The sequence below is a fragment of the Callionymus lyra genome, chromosome 16 (genome assembly GCF_982586985.1).
Source record: "Callionymus lyra chromosome 16, fCalLyr1.hap1.1, whole genome shotgun sequence".
In the NCBI taxonomy this organism is placed as follows: Eukaryota; Metazoa; Chordata; class Actinopteri; order Syngnathiformes; family Callionymidae; genus Callionymus; species Callionymus lyra.
In genome coordinates this window covers 7,214,167-7,235,761 of record NC_141833.1, presented here as the reverse complement: position 1 = coordinate 7,235,761, position 21,595 = coordinate 7,214,167, and the positions used below count along the sequence as shown (strand labels likewise).

Here is a 21,595-nt window from a genome sequence, read left to right as displayed (position 1 = left end):
CTTGGTTTCTCTAGTTCTCTATGCATCCAAGATGATTTTACATGATTTATTGTTTCAATTGTTTGACTTCTGTACCTCAGATTCATTAATAATAATAATACGTTTTATTTAGAAGCGCAAACCTGGTCGCTTTGCCAAAAAAACAATCAAATGGCCCAGTTTAAAAAACAGGAAATACAGGAAATACAGAAAGCGCCAGCGTAAAAACAAGTCAATAACTTTATAAATTAATAATACATTCATTCATAACTAGAAAATAACTTTACATTACAAAAAACAGGGACCCTCCTCTGAAACGAACTCGTTGGCTGAGGTTTGCGCTCTTGGAGTGCTTTTCTAGTTTTCCTTTATTGCCTTTTTTCTGGTTGATGTAATAAATACTTTTAATACCGTACGTACAGTTTCTTGTTTGTGATGGCGTTTAGCAGTTGGTCATAATGTCTTAGTTAATTCCACACTAGCCATCCTTTAATATATTAAAGTGTCTTTATAATTTTACCTTTATGCCTTCATCTGACAGTGAAAAAGAAGTGATCTATGGGCAAAGATAAATGTCTTTAGAGCTGGAGGGGCTTCATTTGGCAGAAATCATTGACAGCAGGAGGCAGCAGACTGCCTGGTTTCCCCTCAGCACGTTTCCGCACTATCAAGAGGCGGCCAGATTCTAAAGGGTAAGGCGGGGGGGGTTGCAACAGTGGGAGGGGGTTTGCTGAGTGAGTGAGGCGGATATGGAAGAGAAAGAAGCTACACAGAGACTCTCCGGGCTGTAACTGGAGCTTGAAGTTTGTCTGAGAGTTCCCAGGTGACTTTTCTGGACTTCCCTGAACTTTAGCGCGAGCAGATGAAGGAGCTGTGTGTACACACCTCCTCCTCCTCCTCCTCATCATCCTCGGCCCCTCCAGAGAGTCAGTCCTCCGTACGATCCGGTCACACCGAGACCCTTGAATCCGCCTGCATGGTGCCAGCTGACCCTGATATGGATTTAGACCCGCTGCGGTCTGACTACGTGTCCATGTGTCTATTGGCAGACGAGTCCTACCAGAAGCTGGCGATGGAGACCATGGAGGAGCTGGACTGGTGTTTAGACCAGTTGGAGACCATCCAGACCTACCGCTCTGTCAGCGACATGGCCTCAAACAAGGTAGGACTTTAGTCTGTCTGTTTTGCAGCGTAAAGTGAAGTCAAACTTGCTAATATCTGCTCACAAACCTCCAATATTACCCACCATATTCACACGTTTTACTCTTTAAATGTCTTTAAATGTGTGATAAAAATTTAAAGAGGGAAAAGTCTGTCACATCTATTGGTTCAAAATGAACAAGCAGATAAATGTTAAAGCTCAAGGCGTTAAACTCAATGTTCTATATGTTGCATTTTATGGACATTTGCGTCCATAAAATTGGGGTGTGCGTTTCCAGTCAGGGATTGTAGTAAAATGAGTGATAAGATAAGAGCTTTTCAAGTGTTCGTTTTAGTGGACAGCATGCAGTTAATCTACATGATGGATTTATAATGCCTGATGTACAAATATCATGTGCCAGTGTGTGAAGCTTAAAACTGTTTGTGGTGTTAAATGCTCCAACTCTGAATCGGAGACACCAGTTCTCACCCTGAAACCTCCTGATTGGAATATTTGAAGTTTTTTGTTGATATATTCTGGTTATTGCGTTGAGAGATGATGATGATGGAGGAGCATCATCATGATGCAATAAGAGCTGAGCCAGGAGGCATAGCTTTCAGGCCATGAAACCAAAGCTTAAATGAAAAGTCCATCAAATTCTTCTTTTTTGTGTTTTTTTAAATAAACTGTCTTATAATGGATGATTCAAAGTGCCATACTTTGTTAGGTTAGGTAGAACTTTATTGATCAAAATTGTTTTTTTTTCCAATTATTCATAAAAATAAGAACAAGAACAAAGTGAAATAAAGAGAAAGTACAAGATGACACAATCTAAGTCTTAAGATGAAGAACTTGGATCAAACAAAAATAACAAAGACAAAGGATACAAAGACTAACATAGAACAGAACATCATGATACTTTCGATCCACTCCTGCCCCCAAACTCAGAATTGTACAATATAATAGCCAGAGGAATGAATGAGTCCTTGAGTCTATTAGTTTTGCATCTGGGAAGGAAGCATTGTCATGATCTCAATGGGACAGCAGGTGGCAGTAGCATTACTGAACTGTCTTGCACAACCCAGTAGAAAGCTACAGTTTTGGCACTGCTGATGGGGGGGAAATTCAATTTCCACTTAATGTACTGAGACTTTTGTGAGGGGCCACCGAGCTGACAAAAGGAAGGGAAGATGGAGACTCAATATAAAGGAAAACTAAAGTAATAGTTCACCCTACATTAGAGTAATCTGTGTCTTTATGGAGTAACAAGGACATATGACGGTTAAGAACAGAGCTCGATTTTCTTCATCCAAAATGTCACACTTTAAAGGATACAAATGTCAATAAAGACGATCAGTATGGAGGTCTTTAGACTTTACACTTTAGACTTTCTTTTATCGTCATTGCACAGAAAACACAGCAGTGAAACTGGCAAAGAAATTGTGTTGCTTGGCAACCGTTAAAAACACAGCAGAGAGATATATAAAGTATAAATATAAAAGTTAGTGCAATATAGTATAAACTGAATAAATAAATAACATTATAAATATTGCATATAATAATTAATATATATAAATTTTAAATTTAGAAGTTTGAAAGTAACCATGAGATGGTAAAACAATGTCATTTTCATTAACAGTATTGGATAATATGCTAAATTAAATATGCTTATCACTTTTAAAATGGCATATAAATCAAACATTTTAAATCAGTTAAAATTTTCTTGATATTTTTAATAATTTCCAGGAAAGGTTTGCTAGTTAAGTTTCTTGAGTTAAATAGTTTTTATTTATTGTATTACTCTAAGGTCCTCAAAAATACAGTCAAAGGGCCGCACGTGGCCCCTGGCCCTCTGAGTAAGCGGAAAACCCAGAAGACCACAGTCATTTGTTTCTTGAAACACTGTCGACTGCTCAGGGAAATGACAAACGTGTCCTTCATCGATATACAATCAACCTTTTATTAGCCTTGATCGTAGCTTAGTGTTTGAAAAACGAGGCTGATTTCACGTGATGATATTCCCATAGCAACGTGCAGTGTGTTCTTTTGGTCTTCAAATTTCATCACAGTGAGGTTGAGGTGTTCTGTTTTCATCGACCTGTAACTCGTGCACACTGGCGGTGAAAGGTCGCGTGACTCGGATGTTAATCGATCCAAGTTAAAGTTGCTTTTATGGCAGATATTTTGTTTCTTTGACTGCAGAACCACGACTCATTGTTTCCCCCAGTCTGTCTGTAATGACACCGACAGAATATAAACACTCGCGTCGCTCATTTCCGTTTGCGTTCAACCACGAGCCGCGAGGTGAGGAAGGCTGTCGTTAAAGCGCAGCCGTGGCCATGACACCGACTTCCTGTCTCTGAGTTTCCGGAGCTGCCCGCTGCCACTTCTGGGCTCCTCCAGACAACAATAGCGATCCCGCTCTGACCAGGCAGCCATGTTGTCGCAAACGTCAGCGAGGCGCTCAAGACAATGAGCGCACGGCCGGGCAGACGCACGACACGACAGCTGTTGGGTCGCGAAGGCCCGGACGCATTGTTCGGTGTGAGTCAGTATCCTCCCCAAAAGACCCACATCGGGAGCCAGTTGACAATGCTGTTTTAAAGAATGCACTTGTAAACAGGGTATGACTTCTCTCACTGGTCAGTTCTGCGCGATGTTGTGCAAGCGTGCTGGCGTCAAAGTGACTTGTGCGAAGACAAGTCATACTTTAGTCATCGCACTTACAGTTAATGTGAATCATTCAAGAACAAAAGCTTGCTTTAGTGACCCAAGTTTAGGTGTAAAGGAATGTAAACGTATTAAGAGTAAAACAATAGTCTGGCATGAGGGGTTCAAGAAGTCAGACATTTGCCATTAATCTTGAGTTGCTTCATAACATTAATATTTGATTTTGGAAATGTTGCTGGCTTGTGCTTATAATCGTATGTATTGACAAGAATAAGTCGATACAATGCGTATCATGATACAGGGATAACGATACTATATATTAATAGTATTGCCTAAGTACTTGACTCTGGTGTTGCAGAATTCACAGAGCACATGACTCTTGACAAAGTTGTCGCGCTCATTTGTTTTGAGACCAAAATATGTCCAAATGTCAGCTTTAAGTCGACTGTATCCTCTCGTCCTCAGTCATCGCTGGGATGTTTTGAGAGTTTTCATTGTTCCTTTGGCTGCTGAGAATGTAATGACTTTTCCATTTTTGTGTCACAATTAAACCTCCAGCCACTAGATGGGAGCAAAACCTGCAAAAATGCATGTTAATTGTAAATAAAAACTGAATTGTTTTATTTTACAAACACTTTATTGAAATGCTAACCATACAATTGCTATGACGAATCTGATATAAGACTTTAAAATCTCATTTTTATATTATAAATAACTGAAGCGCTTTTCAATGGTAGTATGGTATCCTTTAATATCATGATATTTAGGTGTTTAGGTCAAAGTTGCGTTATTAGCCTGAACTAGTGTATCTTTGAGACGACTCTCAAGACGTCACCACTACACATCTGACTTGTTTTGATTGGGTTGGGAGACTATTGGATTTCCAAGTGTTACTTATAATAACGGATGAGATGACAGGTGGAGAATGGTGCATTCAAAAGCGTAGGACATATTAAATTCATGTTTTTTACAGAGTAATTGAGTCACTGGGTTTTTTTTTCAGAGCACTGTTTTCTGTAAGGAGAACCCTAGACTGTAAATGTGTTTATAGTACTCTAAAGAATTCAGTTTTGATTTATTTATTTTTTTACAACCAAAAAAAGCCTGGCAACAGTGGATAAATACCCACTGAGTGACCACATTAGTCCAATGATTTGAATGTCAAGCACCAGCTAGCACTAACTTTGAATTTATTTGGCACCAAAAATTTTTCCAACAAAATGATTCAGTGAACTTTTCCCACTCGATGATCGGAGCATTTAATATAACGTAATGTTTGACGTCAGATCCAGAGAGGATGTAATTAAACTAGCAAAGTTTCAAGGGCACAGGTGTATCCGGGGGGGTGGGTGGACCGGGACCGGGACTGGGACTGGGACTGGACCTCACACCCGGCTGACCACCAACCGGGTGGTAGTGACCTCAGAAGCTTCTGTGCCACTCGCTATCATTAGTCATGCCACACTTCCACGCCGATCCCCGGCGACCGGTCTTGGGTAAACATCTGAACCCACTCATAGAGCCGGGGCCGGACTCTGCGGGTTAGCGTGAGCAGGCGAGTCGGAAACTTTAACTCATGTGCGGCGGCGCTGACATTAAAGAGCTGCCGTCGTCCTCCGGCCGGGGGAAAAAATGAGAGAATTATAGAAACAGATGTGGAGTTGAAGTACAGTGTGAAGTACCGTCTGATCGGACGCTAAAACATTTGTACTTGTGCTCGTAATAAGTAGTTATAATTGTTGTGGTAAAACTTCCTGCTTGATGCAAGCTGTGAGAAGTTTGGAAAGTTTTTTTTATTTCTTTGTTTGCTGAGGCCATAAGTCGGGACTTTTTTCAGTGACGAGCTTCAGGTATGTTGCCTCACAAGCCCTCGAGGCACACTTTGGGGAAGCGTGAAACCAAACATGACCTCAGTGGTGATTTAGTCAATCAGTAAAAGAGTGGAGTAGGCGGAGACACGAGCTCAGGCCTGTTCCTGGAAGGAGGAGCGTCTCGATCTTGAGTAAAGTCAGCCTTGTCGCCGCACACTTCCTGTCAGACTCCACACCAGAACGAACAGAGAGACAACAACGGGAGTCCAAGACTTTTTAAACTTTTTCCTTTTGCTGAAGTTAGTGTTTGTTTCTTTAACTCGACCATGGGATTATGCTATTCCGAAAATCAGGAGAAGAACTTTAGGGTGATCTCGAGTTGGAAGAAGGTGAGTTTTATCTTTGGAGGTAGAAAGTTATGTGTTGAACGTCTGCACATGTAGATGCATCTCCTCTGCATTTAAAAAACTTTTCTTTCAATTGTTAAAAGTTGAAAAACTGTTTATCTAGAAATGGCATCTAGATTTTGCACGTCGTCATTTGATCAAACTTGAATACAAGCTGCACATGACATGTACAAACTTTTCTTTGATGACACGCTCTGGTTTTGATGTGGCTGCTTGATTGAATCTTCTGAACAAAAGTCATATGATGGAAGCGACTGCAACATCCTTCTGTCTTTCCTGCCTTTGTTGCGAGGCACGAAATCTCCACTTCCACGGTCTGATTAGGTTCAGAGGTCTGAGCAAATATCAATGTTTTTATCCGAGACTTGCTGTAAACATTATGGAAAGAAAGCTGCATGAGCAGTTGCTGCGTTCAATGGTCGTCCTTTGGCTTTGTTCTTGTCCTTTATACGTGATACAACTTTATATATTCTTCATACTTTCTTTTTATTTCTCTTTGTTCTTGTTCTTAGTTTTATTTTTATGAATAATCTTCTGTATTGTTGTGTCTAATTGGAAAAACAATTTCAGATCAATAAAATTCTACCTTACCTTACCTTACATTATATATATATATATATATATATATATATATATATATTTACCTTAGTAAAATACTGTTCCAGGTACAACACAACAGCCAATACAAGAACAAAGTGCAAGTAGGGTCGTCAGGATTAAAACTAAAAGAAAAATATATATATTTGTATTCTTACCCTGTTTTTGTTTTTCAATTTTGTCACCAGGTTTACTGCAGAAAGTTATTCCATAAAAATAGAGCTTTTAATCCAATTTAGTGGCTGATTTGTTGTGAACGAATAAGAATCACAGCAAAAGACTTCTACAGCAGCTAACAGACAAAATTTAAAAGATTCTTTCTCAATATTTTCAAATTCGCATGACATCAAATTCTAACCGTATCTAATCCCAAAATTTAAATAATAATATTGTAAAAAAAAGAGAATGAATATGATTATTAAAAAAGTTTACTATGAACAATGGTTGTTTTTCTGGAAAGGGATCTTGACCTCTGCTGCCAATATTGAAATCTGAAATACTTGTTCCATAATGGCCCTCAAAAATAAAATTTTAAAAACTTAAATATTTGACTTTTTTGGGCGGATTTTATTTTGTAAACAAGAAGGCTTCAAAAGATGGATGTACAGGAATATGTGAAATGTTTCTGGAGTTGAGAAGTTTGGAATATTTTGTGAGGAGTTGACGTCGTCCTGCCTCGTGTGCACGCATGAGTCAAATGGTCAAACACTCCTTTAAGCAATCATCATTTCCCTGAACCGTCTGAAGTGGCCATTTTCCAACCTAATTTTTTTTTTTCTTGCCCTCACTTACTCTTTGATATTTTAATGGGTTTTTTTTTCCTTCTCAAAAGGGGCCAAGTCTTTGAAAGCGTTGTTCAACTTTCCTAGTCATACAAGTGGACTGCTATTAAGCAGCTGTTGGAAAGCACGGCTCGCTTTGATCCGACTCTTCCATTGTTGGAAGTTAAAAAAAAAAAGGTGGGATGAGTTGGATTCTTGGGCTTTTGAATACGCAGTAAAACCTGAAGAGCGTTAACACAAGCGTGGAGAGGATGATTGCAACATCCATCCTCTTGTTTTAATGATGAAGCTCCAGCTGAGTTTTGGCAACCGGCGAGAGATTCTGTCACTGATAATGATCAAACTACCTTTTTTTTTTTTCTGGCTGCGTCTGCTGCAGATTGTGTGAGATGGTGCATGTGTGTGACGCAATGTGAGGGGAAAGAGAGGGAACCACCGTGAGAATCAGGGAGGAGTGGGTCGGGGGGGGGGGGGGCATGTGACTCTGTTGCCATGGCGTTGAGGTTGTCTTGCAATTGGTGGTGAGGCTGCAGACATGTGTTTGTCTCCTGACATGCATCTTCTCTTGAGAAATCTGCTGCAGTGCGACAGGAAACGCCGTTTTCTAAGAATCGAAAAGCATATGATGCAAAATGTTTTTTTTGGGGCGACGGTGATGAAGGGGGGGGGGGGTTCTCTGAGCAGCAGGAGGACTTTAGACTTTGCAGATAAGCACGAGCCCCTTTTTTTTTTTTCCTCGGTCTTCCTTTCCACCCCTCCCTCGCCGATTTCATCCATCCGAGCATGAGAAGGCTGGATTTCCCTCCCGCGTGTTGCTAAAACCCCCCGCCTCCTCCCTTTTTGGGTGGAGGGGCGCAGAGATTCAGAGGCAGGAGAGGAGAGCGAGAAGGACGTATCGATTGCTTCCAGGGGGATTCCATCGCTCTGGCCGCCGTCCTTGAGATTTCTATCCGAGCGATGAGGTGACGCACTCGGGAAAGGGATGTAGGGCGACCATCGCTGGCCCCTCTGTGGATCTCGGGGGCATTTGTTTTCACCGTGATTTTTTGGGCAAGCGTCGGCGGGGCGAGTCTGAGCTCAGCCTTGGGGGTCCACTCAGAGAGGAGCACATAGGGCTTCTGCTGGGGAGCGCCAGGGGCTCAGCACAGCTCAGAACCATGCCTGAGGCCAACTACCTGTTCTCCGTGTCCTGGGGATACATCAAGGTGTGTTGATGTGGCTCTTTGAGGGACGTTTTACCAGCTTGATTGTTGATCGTTGTGACCGATCTGGAGAATATTTCACTTGAATTGTTGTATTTAGTTGTTTTTTCATTTGTTTTGACGCGTTTTTGGGATTGACTATTTTCTTGGTGGCCTCGCATGACATCATGTGTCTCCTTAAAAAATAATTTGTGGCAGATAACTTGACATATTAATGCATAAATAAACAATACATAATCGTGCCAATCATTTAAAAATGTATCCCAGATTAAAAAAGCATATTTTACATGATGATCTTCAAAAATGTTTTTTGATACAGAAGTATGTTTGGAAATGTGCCATATTTACTGCATTGAGTAAAACATGAAAAGTTATGAAAATTTACAAAAATATAAAAAAAATCTAATCAAATTATTGGTAAATAAAATTATTAAAAAAAAAAAGTATTTAAAGAATAAGTCCCTAAAAAAACAGGCTAAGACAAAGTATTTAAAAAAAAGAAAATTTCAAATCCACCTTCTGAAAAGATTTTTACATGTGACTTCAAAGCATTTGCTCTTTTTTCCTCTGCAGTTCAAAAGGATGCTGAACCGAGAGCTGAACCACCTGTCCGAGATGAGTCGATCCGGCAACCAAGTGTCAGAATACATCTCCAACACCTTCCTCGGTGAGCATCCACGGCCATACTGTTGACAGAAAAACGACCAAAGATGTCGTGCCAAATATCGTGGCCCCTGACATCTGAAGAATGGCTTTCATTTGTGGGACCTTGAAATAAAAAAAACATATCTTATAAATATTCAAATTATCCTTTTATAGAAACTTCTTTTTAGTTTGACCTCCTCAGTGAGTTTAAATCGCATTCACTGTTTCCATGTTTGCAGATGACGTGACGTTGTTATTGAAGTTGTGTCATGTGTGGGTGTTTGTGGATAATCTGCCGATGAGACGGAGGCTCATCTTTCAAGTGGAGCCGTTTTGTTTTTCAGCTGCATTGCAGCTTCCACCTGTCGTTTCCCCCTCCACGCTTCCTGCGGCACCACAATCCGCTGCTTCTCGCCGTCACTTTTAATGCGGCGCTCGATTCCCAGGGCCCGCAGCGGCTGCACTGTCAGCTGCGCTGTGCATGTGAGGAGACTCGTCACATGCACAGCCAGTAAACCCCGCAGATTGAACGAGGCCCCGCCCCCCTGAAAACACTTCTGAACCATCTCGTCTCCTTAGTGCTTCTTAGAAGATCAAATTATGACGTGAAACTTTTCTTAATTGAATTTCTGTTTAACAATATGAATTTAGACGTTTAACATTTTCCCCTTTTTTTATTGTACAAATAAAAATTCATCCTGAAGTTGGAAGTCAAATTTGACTTCTAAACCATCTCTAGTAATTGATGGCAACTAATCAAATTTGTCATTTTTTATTTTTATTTCAGTTACCATGTAGAATTTGGCAAATCAACATATCACAATCCAATCCTATTGTGAGGTTGTTGCCAAAATAACATTTGAATATACATTTAAAAAATGAAAGGTGTATATTTATGGGTGACTATAAATGAAACGGCAACATTAAACTTAAAGGGCTTTTAATTTGTCTTGAACTTTTCTCTGGCTGCACAATAGTGTCTGTGAATTGAGGGGGCAGAAGTTTTGACATCAGCATATAAAATATGTTCCATTCTTTCGGGGGCTGCGATTGCGCAAGTCTGGTCACTTTTTTAAAAAAAAATCTGAATAGTGACGTGTGGGAGTGTCTCTGAAACGGAATAATCAAAGGTCTCTTTTCTTGTCATCCCCACAGACAAACAGAATGATCTGGAGCTGCCGTGTCCGATCCCCAAGTCGAGGGAGAGGAAGAGGAAGCAGAACCACCAGCAGCAGCAGCAGCAGCAGCAGCAGCAGGGGGCCATGATGACTCAGATTGGCGGGGTCAAGAAGATCATCCACTCGCCCGTCTCGGGAGGCGTTTGCAATCGCTTCGGGGTCAAGACCGACCAGGAGGAGCTGCTGTCCAAGGTGAACGATTGTCCCCGAGCCCCCGGCGCTCCCATCATGGCCGACGGCGGCGCTCATTTGTCATGTCTTATCTCCGTCAGGATCTGGAGGATGTCAACAGGTGGGGCCTGAATATCTTCAAAGTGGCTGAGCATTCCCACAATCGGCCCCTCACGTGCGTCATGTACGCCATATTCCAGGTCAGTACCTCCCCCGCCTTCCTCCCCATCCACCCCTTTTCGACAAGTCGGTGCGAGCTCACAAACCTGTAAAATCACACGCACACAAAGAAGGCATGTTGCACTCGAGGCGACTGCAGATTGTCTATGAATCATCTTGGTGATAAAAACCCATTTAGTTTTTGCTGGTTTTACTGGAAATACGAGGTGATACTTGACTCTGGTGTTGCAGAATTTACAGACCACACGACTCTTGACGAAGTTGCTTGAGGTTGCTCCTTTAATTTGTTTTAAAACCAAAAATATTTCCAAAAATCGGCTTTTTAAGTCGACTGTATCCTCTCGTCCCCAGTCATTTTTGGGGGAAAAAGACAATTCATCATCGAGTCAAAATTTCCTCACACTCCTAGTTGCTAATGAGGTTTTGTTATGATCTTCACGCCTGATTCCCGTCTCTTAAATCCATTTCTCCCTGTGTCACGAGCAGGAGCGAGACCTGTTGAGGACCTTCAAGATTCCAACCGACACCTTCGTGACGTTCATGCTGACCCTGGAGGGCCACTACCACTCCGACGTAGCCTACCACAACAACCTGCACGCCGCTGACGTGGCCCAGTCCACTCACATCCTGCTGTCCACCCCGGCACTGGAGGTGCGTTATTGTGTGTGTGTGTGTGTGTGTGTGTGTGTGTGCGCGAGTGAAACTACCTTATATGGTCAAAACGCTGGCAACCGATCGCACCTTTTGTCTTTTGTTATTCAATGACTGGCATTAGCTTCAGATCCTGGCAATGACTTGAGAGCCGATGACTCATCATAACAATGCTACCGGAACTATTCATGAACTGAGGCTCACCTTTTTTTTGTTTTCTTTGTTGATTCACAGGCGGTTTTCACTGACCTGGAGATACTGGCGGCCATTTTTGCAGCAGCTATTCATGACGTGGATCATCCAGGAGTTTCCAACCAATTCCTTATCAACACCAGTGAGTTTTTTTTACTTTAAAGTCTATCGACTCTAGATTTAAAAGGTTGTGAGTGACGAGGAAACCATCTTGGCTAGCTGACAGAATTTTGATCTAGATAATAATTCAATCTGTGTCTCAAAGCAGAGAACTTCAGCTTTGCACTTATATAAGTGTCATTACGGTAGCAACCAGAATTTCTTTAATAGGACCTTCCAAACGGGAAGGAAGATCATCACGTCAAGATGCTAACTTCTCGGCTAAGTAGTTGCGCTAAAAATAATAATAATAACTACTGCAAAAACTTTTTTTTTTTTTTTTTTTCAATGGTATGCTAGTCACATGCTTATTTACAGTACATTTCTTCCTAAGTCCAGTTGCGGTTATGAGTTCACAGAGAGGGAGTGAGATGGAAAGGGTACAAAGTTTGCATCAAAGGTGTGTTTTTTAGTTATAAAATGTTGAAGAGCACTTTTTTTTAAAGTTATAAATCTAGTGGTGGGTGGGTGAAGGGGCTGTTTCATATATCTGAGCACTTAAAAAACACAGATGCAGCAGTCAGGGAGGGTGAGAAGACCACCCAGGATTACCTCACAGGCTGAAAGCCGCTTGAATGTTGCACTTGTAAATTGACAAAAAAAAAAGAAGGAACCATAGAATTCCAGAGTTGAGAGTTGATTATAAAAATGTAGAGTAGTTTAAAAGTTTAGTTTTTGGCTTTCTCCCATGTTTTAAAAGTCTGAAATCCAGTTGCATTTTTTTTAAAGTGTATCAAAAACGCACACAAATCTTTTACAACTGCCAGATAATAAAAGTAGTTCATCTCAGACAAAGGGACTCGTTATCTAAACCATTTCAAAGCATAAAAGGCTGAAAAATGAGACGGTTCAGCCCTGTTGCCATGGTAACCTAACCCCGTCTCCTCCCCTTGCCTGCAGACTCGGAGCTGGCGCTGATGTACAACGATGAGTCAGTGCTGGAGAACCACCACCTGGCCGTCGGCTTCAAGCTGCTGCAGGAGGAGAACTGCGACATCTTCCAGAACCTGAACAAGAAGCAGCGGCAGACGCTGAGGCGGATGGTCATCGAGATGGTGCTGGCGACCGACATGTCCAAGCACATGAGTCTGCTGGCCGACCTCAAGACCATGGTGGAGACCAAGAAGGTGACCAGCTCGGGGGTTTTGATGCTGGACAACTACACCGACCGGATGCAGGTACGAAGCTCGGAGAGTTTTGATTTAAAAAGACGGATTGCTTGATCGTGGATGTTTTTTTAACAGGTGCTGAGGAACATGGTTCACTGCGCAGACCTGAGCAATCCGACCAAACCTCTGGATCTGTACCGACAGTGGACCGACAGGATCATGAACGAGTTCTTCCACCAGGGAGACCGAGAGCGGGAGAAGGGGATGGAGATCAGCCCCATGTGTGACAAACACACGGCGTCAGTGGAGCGAACACAGGTGAGCTAAAGGAGGAGGCGGAGCCTTAAATAATGATGGAACTCCTGCACAATAAGGGTGTATAAATATGCCAAATATACATTTAAAAGTAGAAAAATAACTACACAAAACTGATAAAAAAATGTTTAACCTTAGGGGGAAAAAATGTATTAGAAAATTTTCCAAGAAAAAAAAAAATCCATAAAAAGAAATGACACAGTTTAACACAATAACAACAAATGTAATCCAAATAAAAGGGTAGTTTCAGGAGCTCACAATCTCTTATCTTCAGGTGGGCTTCATCGATTACATCGTCCACCCTCTGTGGGAGACGTGGGCCGACCTCGTGCACCCGGACGCCCAGGACATCCTGGACATGCTTGAAGACAACAGGAACTGGTACCAGAGCATGATCCCTCAGAGCCCCTCCCCGCCGTTCTACACCGGCGACGGGGAGGAGAGCCCCGAGGCGGAGGGCGGCCCGCCCGCCAGCAAGTTCGATTTCGACGTGACTTTGGACGAGCAGAACGGCGAGGAGGAGGAGGAGGAGGAGGAGGAGAGCAGCCTGATGGAGATGACGGACGAGGGTGACGTCACGCTCCGGGACTCTTCGGATCAGAACCGGGGCGACCTGACCGCAGACGCCTCGCCCGCCGAAACATAGCCGAGCCGGAGGCGGAGAGCTCGTGGAGCTGAATTATTTTTCATTGCAGTGGAGAAAATCCTGCAAGCTGGTTTCCGAAGGAGCCGCTCAGAGGCCCTGATTTAGGATTGGAGCCGCCTGCTGAAGAGGCTCGCGTCCTATTGGCTGTTTAATGAGCCAGTGATGGGAGACGCATAGAGGAACTACTGTTGGAATGCACTGGACCTTTTTAAAGCGCTCACTCACGTCAAGAGGGACAGTCAATCCACACTTCCAGAACCTTCTCCAACTCATCCTGGAATATTTGTGTCCGACCAGGAGAAGAGTGACCCCCCTCCTCCCTCCCCCCTCCCGACACGTCTAAGTGTGCCTTTTTTTTATTTTACGCCCGTTTTGTACGTCTCTTTTCTATAATTTATTAAAAACATCCACGTACCAATACGAGTCTCAGTCTTCCAGATGTTCCTGGCAATAGTTCAATACTTTGGAGAAATCAGTCGACTTCCCAGCATGGTTTGCACTCGATCACCCGTGGAAACGTTTTTTTTTTTTTTCTTTCTTCCATTCGAACAGTCCAAAAAGATGTTGTAGTCCAAAGATGTCACACTAGCACTTTGAAGTCTCTTAAACATGACGTGACAGAATTTTAAAATTCCCCCCCCGCCCCCGACTCATCGTTGGACTGTAGACGTTCTTTTTGTAATAATCGTATTTTTGCCGCACTTTCTTTCGACACTTCTGCTGCTGGTTGCGGATCTGTCCGAGACTACCTTAAAGGTACCATGAGGATCGGTGCAACATTGAAGTCGACAATTGTGTCAAGACACGGTCGTCGTGTGCGTTTGTGTGTGTGCGTGTGTGTGTGTGTGTGTGTGCGTGAGCGCGAGTTGCACAATCGTGATGCACCCAGCCGTGTCGTCCTCACCCTCCAGCTGTTTGCAACAGTATATTTATTACCTTGTACATGATACTATTGATTATATTCTCTGTATATTTGTTGTTATTTATAAGCGCTAGCACAACCTTCAGTTTGACTGAACTTGTCCGGTGGATTTATCGTATTCAACCCTTTTTGATATAACGACATGAAGTTATGCAGAAACACATTTTGACAGTTTGAAATGTTTGTACAGTCCGAGCACCTTGTTTAGGGGTGTTTGGCTTTTGTCTACGAAGGGACTCTTGCGGCGGCGGGACGCGTACGGTGACTGGTCATTCGTACGGCGGCCACGCGGAGACTCGCTGAAATACGGAGCGTTGAATTTATTTTTTCAGTGTTTTTCCTGGAGATGTGCGGTCAAAACGGTATTTGTTGTGCTTCACAAATGTTTTCTATCACGTTATTAAAATGGGCATGAAATACAAAATCCTTTTGAGTCGTTGTATTATCTTCATAGTTGGACTCACTTGACTCGACACTGACAAACGCACACAAAAGAACTACTGATGGAAAAGAAAAATGATGATGGTACTTCAAAAATATTGACAAATGTACTCAGAAACATTGTTGAATATTGATATAAAAACCATAAATACATCAAGATAATTTATTTATATATAGTATATATATGTACATACATGTATAGCGGGAACTAATTTATTTATTTGTTCTATAAAAAAATTGGGAGGTAAAAATAATTAGACTAAATGAAACGAGAAAATACAAATTTAGAATTTTTAGAAGAATCTGACCTGTTTTTATAAATCCTAAAAAAAACAACTAGAAATGTCAGTCCTTTCCTTCTTTGGCTTTAACCTGTGTTATCTCAGGGTCAAGGTGACCCGAAGGCCCGAGAACAAATGTGTTTGAGGTATACTTGACTCGACACTGACAAACGCACGCAAAAGAACAGCTGACAGAAAAGAAAAATGATGATGGTACTTCAAAAATATTGACAAATGTACTCAGAAACAGTTGAATATTGATATAAAAACCATAAATACATCAAGATTATTTATTTATATATATTATATATATGTACATACATATATATCGGGACCTAATTTATTTATTTGTTCTATAAAAAAATTGGGAGGGAAAAATAATTAGACTAAATGAAAACATACAAATTTAGAATTTTTAGAATTTAGAAGAATGTGACCTGTTTTTATAAATCCTATAAAAACAACTAGAAATGTCTGTCCTTTCCTTCTTTGGCTTTAACCTGTGTTATCTCAGGGTCAAGGTGACCCGAAGGCCCGAGGACAAATGTGTTTGAGGTATCCCTTGTGTTGTCTCTGGGTCAAGGTGACCCGAATGCCCAAGAACAAATGTGTTTAAGGTATAACTTGTGTCGTCTCTGGGTCAAAAGACTACTGATGGAAAAGAAAAATGATGATGGTACTTCAAAAATATTGACAAATGTACTCAGAAACATAGTTGAATATTGATATAAAAACCATAAATACATCAAGATTATTTATTTATATATATTATATATATGTACATACATATATATCGGGACCTAATTTATTTAGTTGTTCTATAAAAAAATTGGGAGGGAAAAATAATTAGACTAAATGAAACGAAAAAATACAAATTTAAGTAGGTCAACTGAACAGCAAATGACTTGACTACCTGAAGGGACGCACGTGGAACAGAATAATAAAATGTTAAAAAAAAATAATACCAGAAAACTATTCCTAAATTTCCCCCGATACGTTTAGAGGGAAATGCATTTTTGTCAACATTAACTCATAACAGCCGTTGCTAATGTGCTAAGCTAACCGCTAATTCAACTTGCTAAAAAACACTTAATTGCAAAGATAATTGTCTAAGCCATTTACTGTAAAACAAAAAAAACACTTGTCATAAAAAAGGTTTGTTGCTTATTATGTGCTATTATATATTAACTTAATTAATACATTACCACGGACGCTAGCGTGACAGCTAGCAGACTTAGCTTAAGTTACGCAAACAACTAGTTCACCGTAATAATCTACAAATATTTTTTATTATTTGATTTAAATACGGATGATTATTATGGCATTAATTTTTTTTTTAGAACTCAATTAAATAAATAATTATAGATGGTAAGTCCTATTTCATAATTCAAATCCTCAAAAAGAGGTCATTGGATACAATGAGATCATTTATTATAGTAACATAATAATAAATAATCGTAACATCATTGTTGTTATAATACATTTATACAAAAAAAAGGAGAGATTCAATTTTATTTCTGACAATTCTGAGCTTCTAAGAAATAGGCTTAACTGACCTTTTTTTATATTCTTATATGGAACCATTACCATATGAAGGTTTTAATGAGGATGTGACACATACTTTTGAGGTTTCTTTTGCGTCATGCTTCTGGTTTCGTAACTGAGGGGGGAAAAACCGGGTGAAAATGAAACCAACATTTCTGGATTTTTAATTCAACTCCTTCCCCGCAGTGACTCGGGTGATCGAGTTCGATCCCGTTGAACTCCGGCGCCTCTGAACTCGCCGTGTAAACAGGAAGAGACGAGGAGATAGTGGCGCGATGAGTCGGAGTCCTCGGGGCCTTCACTCTCCCGTGGCCTGAAGTTCCTCGACCTGATGATAGTCCTCTGGAAATACTGACATGTTGCGGTAGGATTTTGATCAGAGGCGACAGCTGAGGTATAACTGATGGGTGTTTAAATCCAGGTCAAACCTCAAACAAGCAGGTCGAACAAATGTCTGATTAATGCGGCTGTCACTGAGCTTATCATAATGGGTTCAAGGACACGGGTCATGGTAGGACACGGTGCTCGTGGGTAGATCTGAGTGCACAAAAGTGAAGGTGAGGTTTCTGTCAAGTTAATCAGTTTGGATGCAGACTAGTTAGGGCGGTGGATGATGAAACGTCAGGCAAGAATGTGACCTGTTTTTATAAATCCTATAAAAAACAACTAGAAATGTCTGTCCTTTCCTTCTTTGGCTTTAACCTGTGTTATCTCAGGGTCAAGGTGACCCGATGGCCCGAGAACAAATGTGTTTGAGGTATCCCTTGTGTTGTCTCTGGGTCAAGGTGACCCGAATGCCCAAGAACAAATGTGTTTAAGGTATAACTTGTGTCGTCTCTGGGATAAGGTGACTTGAAGGCCCGAGAACAAATGTGTTTGAGGTATCCCTTGTGTTGTCTCTGGGTCAAGGTGACCCGAATGCCCAAGAACAAATGTGTTTAAGGTATAACTTGTGTCGTCTCTGGGTCAAGGTGACCCGAAGGCCCAAGAACAAATGTGTTTGAGGTATCCCTTGTGTTGTCTCTGGGATAAGGTGACCCGAAGGCCCGAGAACAAATGTGTTTGAGGTATCCCTTGTGTTATCTCTGGGATAAGGTGACCCGAAGGCCCGAGAACAAATGTGTTTGAGGTATCCCTTGTGTTGTCTCTGGGTCAAGGTGACCCGAATGCCCAAGAACAAATGTGTTTAAGGTATAACTTGTGTCGTCTCTGGGTCAAGGTGACCCGAAGGCCCGAGAACAAATGTGTTTGAGGTATCCCTTGTGTTGTCTCTGGGATAAGGTGACCCGAAGGCCCGAGAACAAATGTGTTTGAGGTATCCCTTGTGTTGTATCTGGGTCAAGGTGACCCAAATGCCCAAGAACAAATGTGTTTAAGGTATAACTTGTGTCGTCTCTGGGTCAAGGTGACCCGAAGGCCCGATAACAAATGTGTTTGAGGTATCCCATGTGTTGCCTCTGGGTCAAGGTCAAGGGTCAATCTATGGAAGCCAGGGAGGTCGTTCACCTTGACACAGAGACAAGAACATCAGTTTGTGAATACATGTATACACTGGTATGTATATATTTTATTTTCACAATACTACTGTACTGTATTGATATTCAAATGTATCAATTTGTTTTGTTAAAATATATATTTTTTAAATGTTTTTTGTGGCTTTCAAATTACATTTTATTTTTAGTTCTTTAATGGTTTATAGTTCAATAAAGTGTGTGTAAAATAAAATAATTCCGCTTTTTTTAAAATCTACAGTTAACATGCAAATATTCACTGCGTTCAATCTTGGGTTGCAACAAAACTTGCAGCTGTCGTTACGTCCTTCGCAGCTGAATGAACAATGAAATCCTGGCGATGACTGAGGATGAGAGGATGCAGTCGACTCCAGACGCTTTAAAGCTGATGTTTGGCCGTATTTTGATTTCAAAACAAACAACAACGAAAGCAGTTACAACTTCATCAAGAGTCATGTGGTCTGTAAATTCCAGAGTCAAGCACTCGACAATACTACAAATATATCCTTGTTACTACAGTATCGAAGTATATCGCTATATAGATATCGTATTGTTGCCCCTGTATTGTTCTTGCCAATACGGACCTCTAAGTAAAAGTTCTTAAAACCTTAGAGCTGTTCAGTTTCAGTGACATTTTTTATGAAAAACCACGCTATCTAGAGTATGATATTATGAAGTATATGAAACCGGGGAATGTCTCGATTGAGAAGAACCACGGTGAGTTGTGGCCCAGTTAAAATCTGGTCCGTTGCAAGAATCAGAAGGTTCATGTGGGTAATGTGTATTTAAGTACTACTAAAGACCGACTTGTGTTCTCTGTAAAGGTTATGGTGGGAGTGACCGTCTTCTACTTCCTGTGGATTCAGCAGAACGAAGACTACTGCTGTCAGTAAACACGGACCAGGATCCGCTGCAGGGTTTTTTCTTTCCATGCTGGTGGTCCTCACTGCCATGGCAATAGGCCGTCGGTTTGTTTGAAACCAACACAGGTCCTGCGGTCTGGCGGCGGGTGACGTCAGCCGGGGGTTACTGCAGGCCGATCCCGGGCAGAACTGTCTGGGTTCTGGTCTAGCCCGACTGGATCCAGTTGACAGCCAGTTCACCTCCACGCTTCGCTCCAGAAGCCTTGCAGCGACGAGGCCGGCGGCCAGAGCCAGAGAGGAAGAGAACCACTTCCAGCAAAATAAACCTGCTCCCTCCACATCCACTCTAGGAAAACAAACGTCTTCCTGCCGTTTCTACTCGGCAGCTGCTGTTTGTTTTCAGTCGACTGTGGGAGAAATACAAGGAACTGTCGGGTATTCCAGGAGAGTTTAATAGCAGCCTGTATGGAAGGCTGGGATGAGCTCAGATGGGAAAGGGTGTGGAGAAGAATCTGGAAAATATCAGCTGTCGGCTATGATTTGAAGGAATCACGGAAAAATAAAAATGCAGAGAGAAAGTTTGTGTAACAACGGAGCTTGTGTTATAAATGTGATATATTGATAATATAGAAAGGGCATTCGACAAATACTGTATATCAGTAAATCTTTACCCATTTAATGAGGCTTAAGTGGTTTTCCCCAGAGAGTTTTCCTCCAGCCCTTGAGACGTTCTAATCCCGGGTCTGCCCCGGAATTCCCCTTTGTTGCCAGGAAAACCTTACTTAAGAGACGTCTAGAGCTTTGATCTACAATATAGGAAAATGACACATTTGGGGCAGCTGCATTTTTGGAAAAAAAAAAAAAAAAAACTTGAGCATTTTGTCCAATCAAAGCAATTGTTTTAGATAGAGCTGCGTTTGCTTGTACAATCCACCATTTTGACATTCCACTAGCTTTAGACCAGGAGATTGACTGACTTTGTTAGACGTTTCTTGAGATGAGATAAGCTACGAACGTCAGTCGCCACTCAGGTGTGAGTAAGGGTGTAAGAAAAATCGTTACATTTAAATATTGCAATATTTATTTAATATAATGTATTATTATGAGAAGTCCTTTCTGGTTTATATTTAAAGTAAGATTTATTTAAAATATAAAGATTTATTAATTTACAATTAACATGCAAATATTCAAGATGCTTATTTATTTTTGTGTTATTATTCTTATGGCCACTAGATGGAAGCAGTCATTAGGTCCTCCTCAATGAACTAGGAACAATGAAATCCCGGCGATGACTGAGGACGAGAGGATACAGTCGACACCATTAGCCTTTAAAGCTGATGTTTGGAAATATTTAAGTTTCAAAACAAATGAAAACAGTTACAACTTTGTCAAGAGTCATGTGGTCTGTTAATTCTGAAACACTCAAGTACTCGACAATACTACAAATATATACTTGTTTCTACAATGTTGCAATATGTCGCAATATATAGTATTTTTTCTCTGTATCGTGATACATATCGTATTGCCAGATTCTAACAAATACACAAGTCTAGTTGTGAATAGTGTCAGTGAAATTTGGCTAATGTGTCAGTTACCAAATTCATCATAAACCAATAAAAAACGGTTGATGGTGTTCCAGATTACCATCTGGATCCCCTGCCTTTTTGAAGGATATGAGTCAGGAGTTGTAGGGCAAAACTTCTTCAACTGTGTGTCTTGTGCAAGAATGTTCTTTAAATACTACTTCCTTTTTGCTTAAGTGCTTTGAAAATGCCACGAAAAACATGATTCCTTCTTTTGTCCCTGAAAAAATGTCAACTCAGCCCTTTTTTTTAAATCAAATGTGACATGTTGTTGTTGCCAGAGCTTCTGTCAGATATATTCGGGTAAACCCTGAATGTATGTCAGTGGTTATATATTAATATATAATCGATTGAAGAAGGTTTTCTGATGAAAAAAGGAAATAAATTCACCCTTGATTTGTGAGTCCAGGATGAAAAGCTCTTGTCACATCATATCTCTCGTGATGCGTTTAAGGACACGACACCAGTCTGACAGTGGCTTCCTCAGGGCTCTTCAGCCAGCACGCGGTTGCTGGATCTGAAGGGGAACATCCCTGTGGCGGTGCGCTGAAGAACACGTCTGATATATATGATTAAAAAAAAAAAGTATGCTAGCATCACAGCAGGGGTCACGA

General features: G+C 41.2%; 1 protein-coding gene across 3 annotated transcripts in view; it reads left to right on the top strand.

Annotated features, from left to right (window-relative positions):
- LOC148063411 (3',5'-cyclic-AMP phosphodiesterase 4B-like) overlaps nucleotides 1–15,181 on the top strand; it is a 40,330-nt gene extending 25,149 nt beyond the window's left edge. For all 3 annotated transcript variants that reach the window (XM_087811463.1, XM_087811464.1, XM_087811465.1), the window contains 9 exons: nucleotides 1,029–1,141; nucleotides 9,163–9,256; nucleotides 10,390–10,604; nucleotides 10,685–10,783; nucleotides 11,250–11,414; nucleotides 11,649–11,748; nucleotides 12,666–12,943; nucleotides 13,010–13,192; nucleotides 13,464–15,181. In XM_087811463.1, the coding sequence (XP_087667589.1) occupies nucleotides 1,029–1,141; nucleotides 9,163–9,256; nucleotides 10,390–10,604; nucleotides 10,685–10,783; nucleotides 11,250–11,414; nucleotides 11,649–11,748; nucleotides 12,666–12,943; nucleotides 13,010–13,192; nucleotides 13,464–13,835 (1,619 nt within the window). In that variant the 3' untranslated portion in view covers nucleotides 13,836–15,181. The remainder of the gene's footprint in view (nucleotides 1–1,028; nucleotides 1,142–9,162; nucleotides 9,257–10,389; nucleotides 10,605–10,684; nucleotides 10,784–11,249; nucleotides 11,415–11,648; nucleotides 11,749–12,665; nucleotides 12,944–13,009; nucleotides 13,193–13,463) is intronic.
- The last annotated feature ends 6,414 nt before the right edge of the window (nucleotides 15,182–21,595 follow it).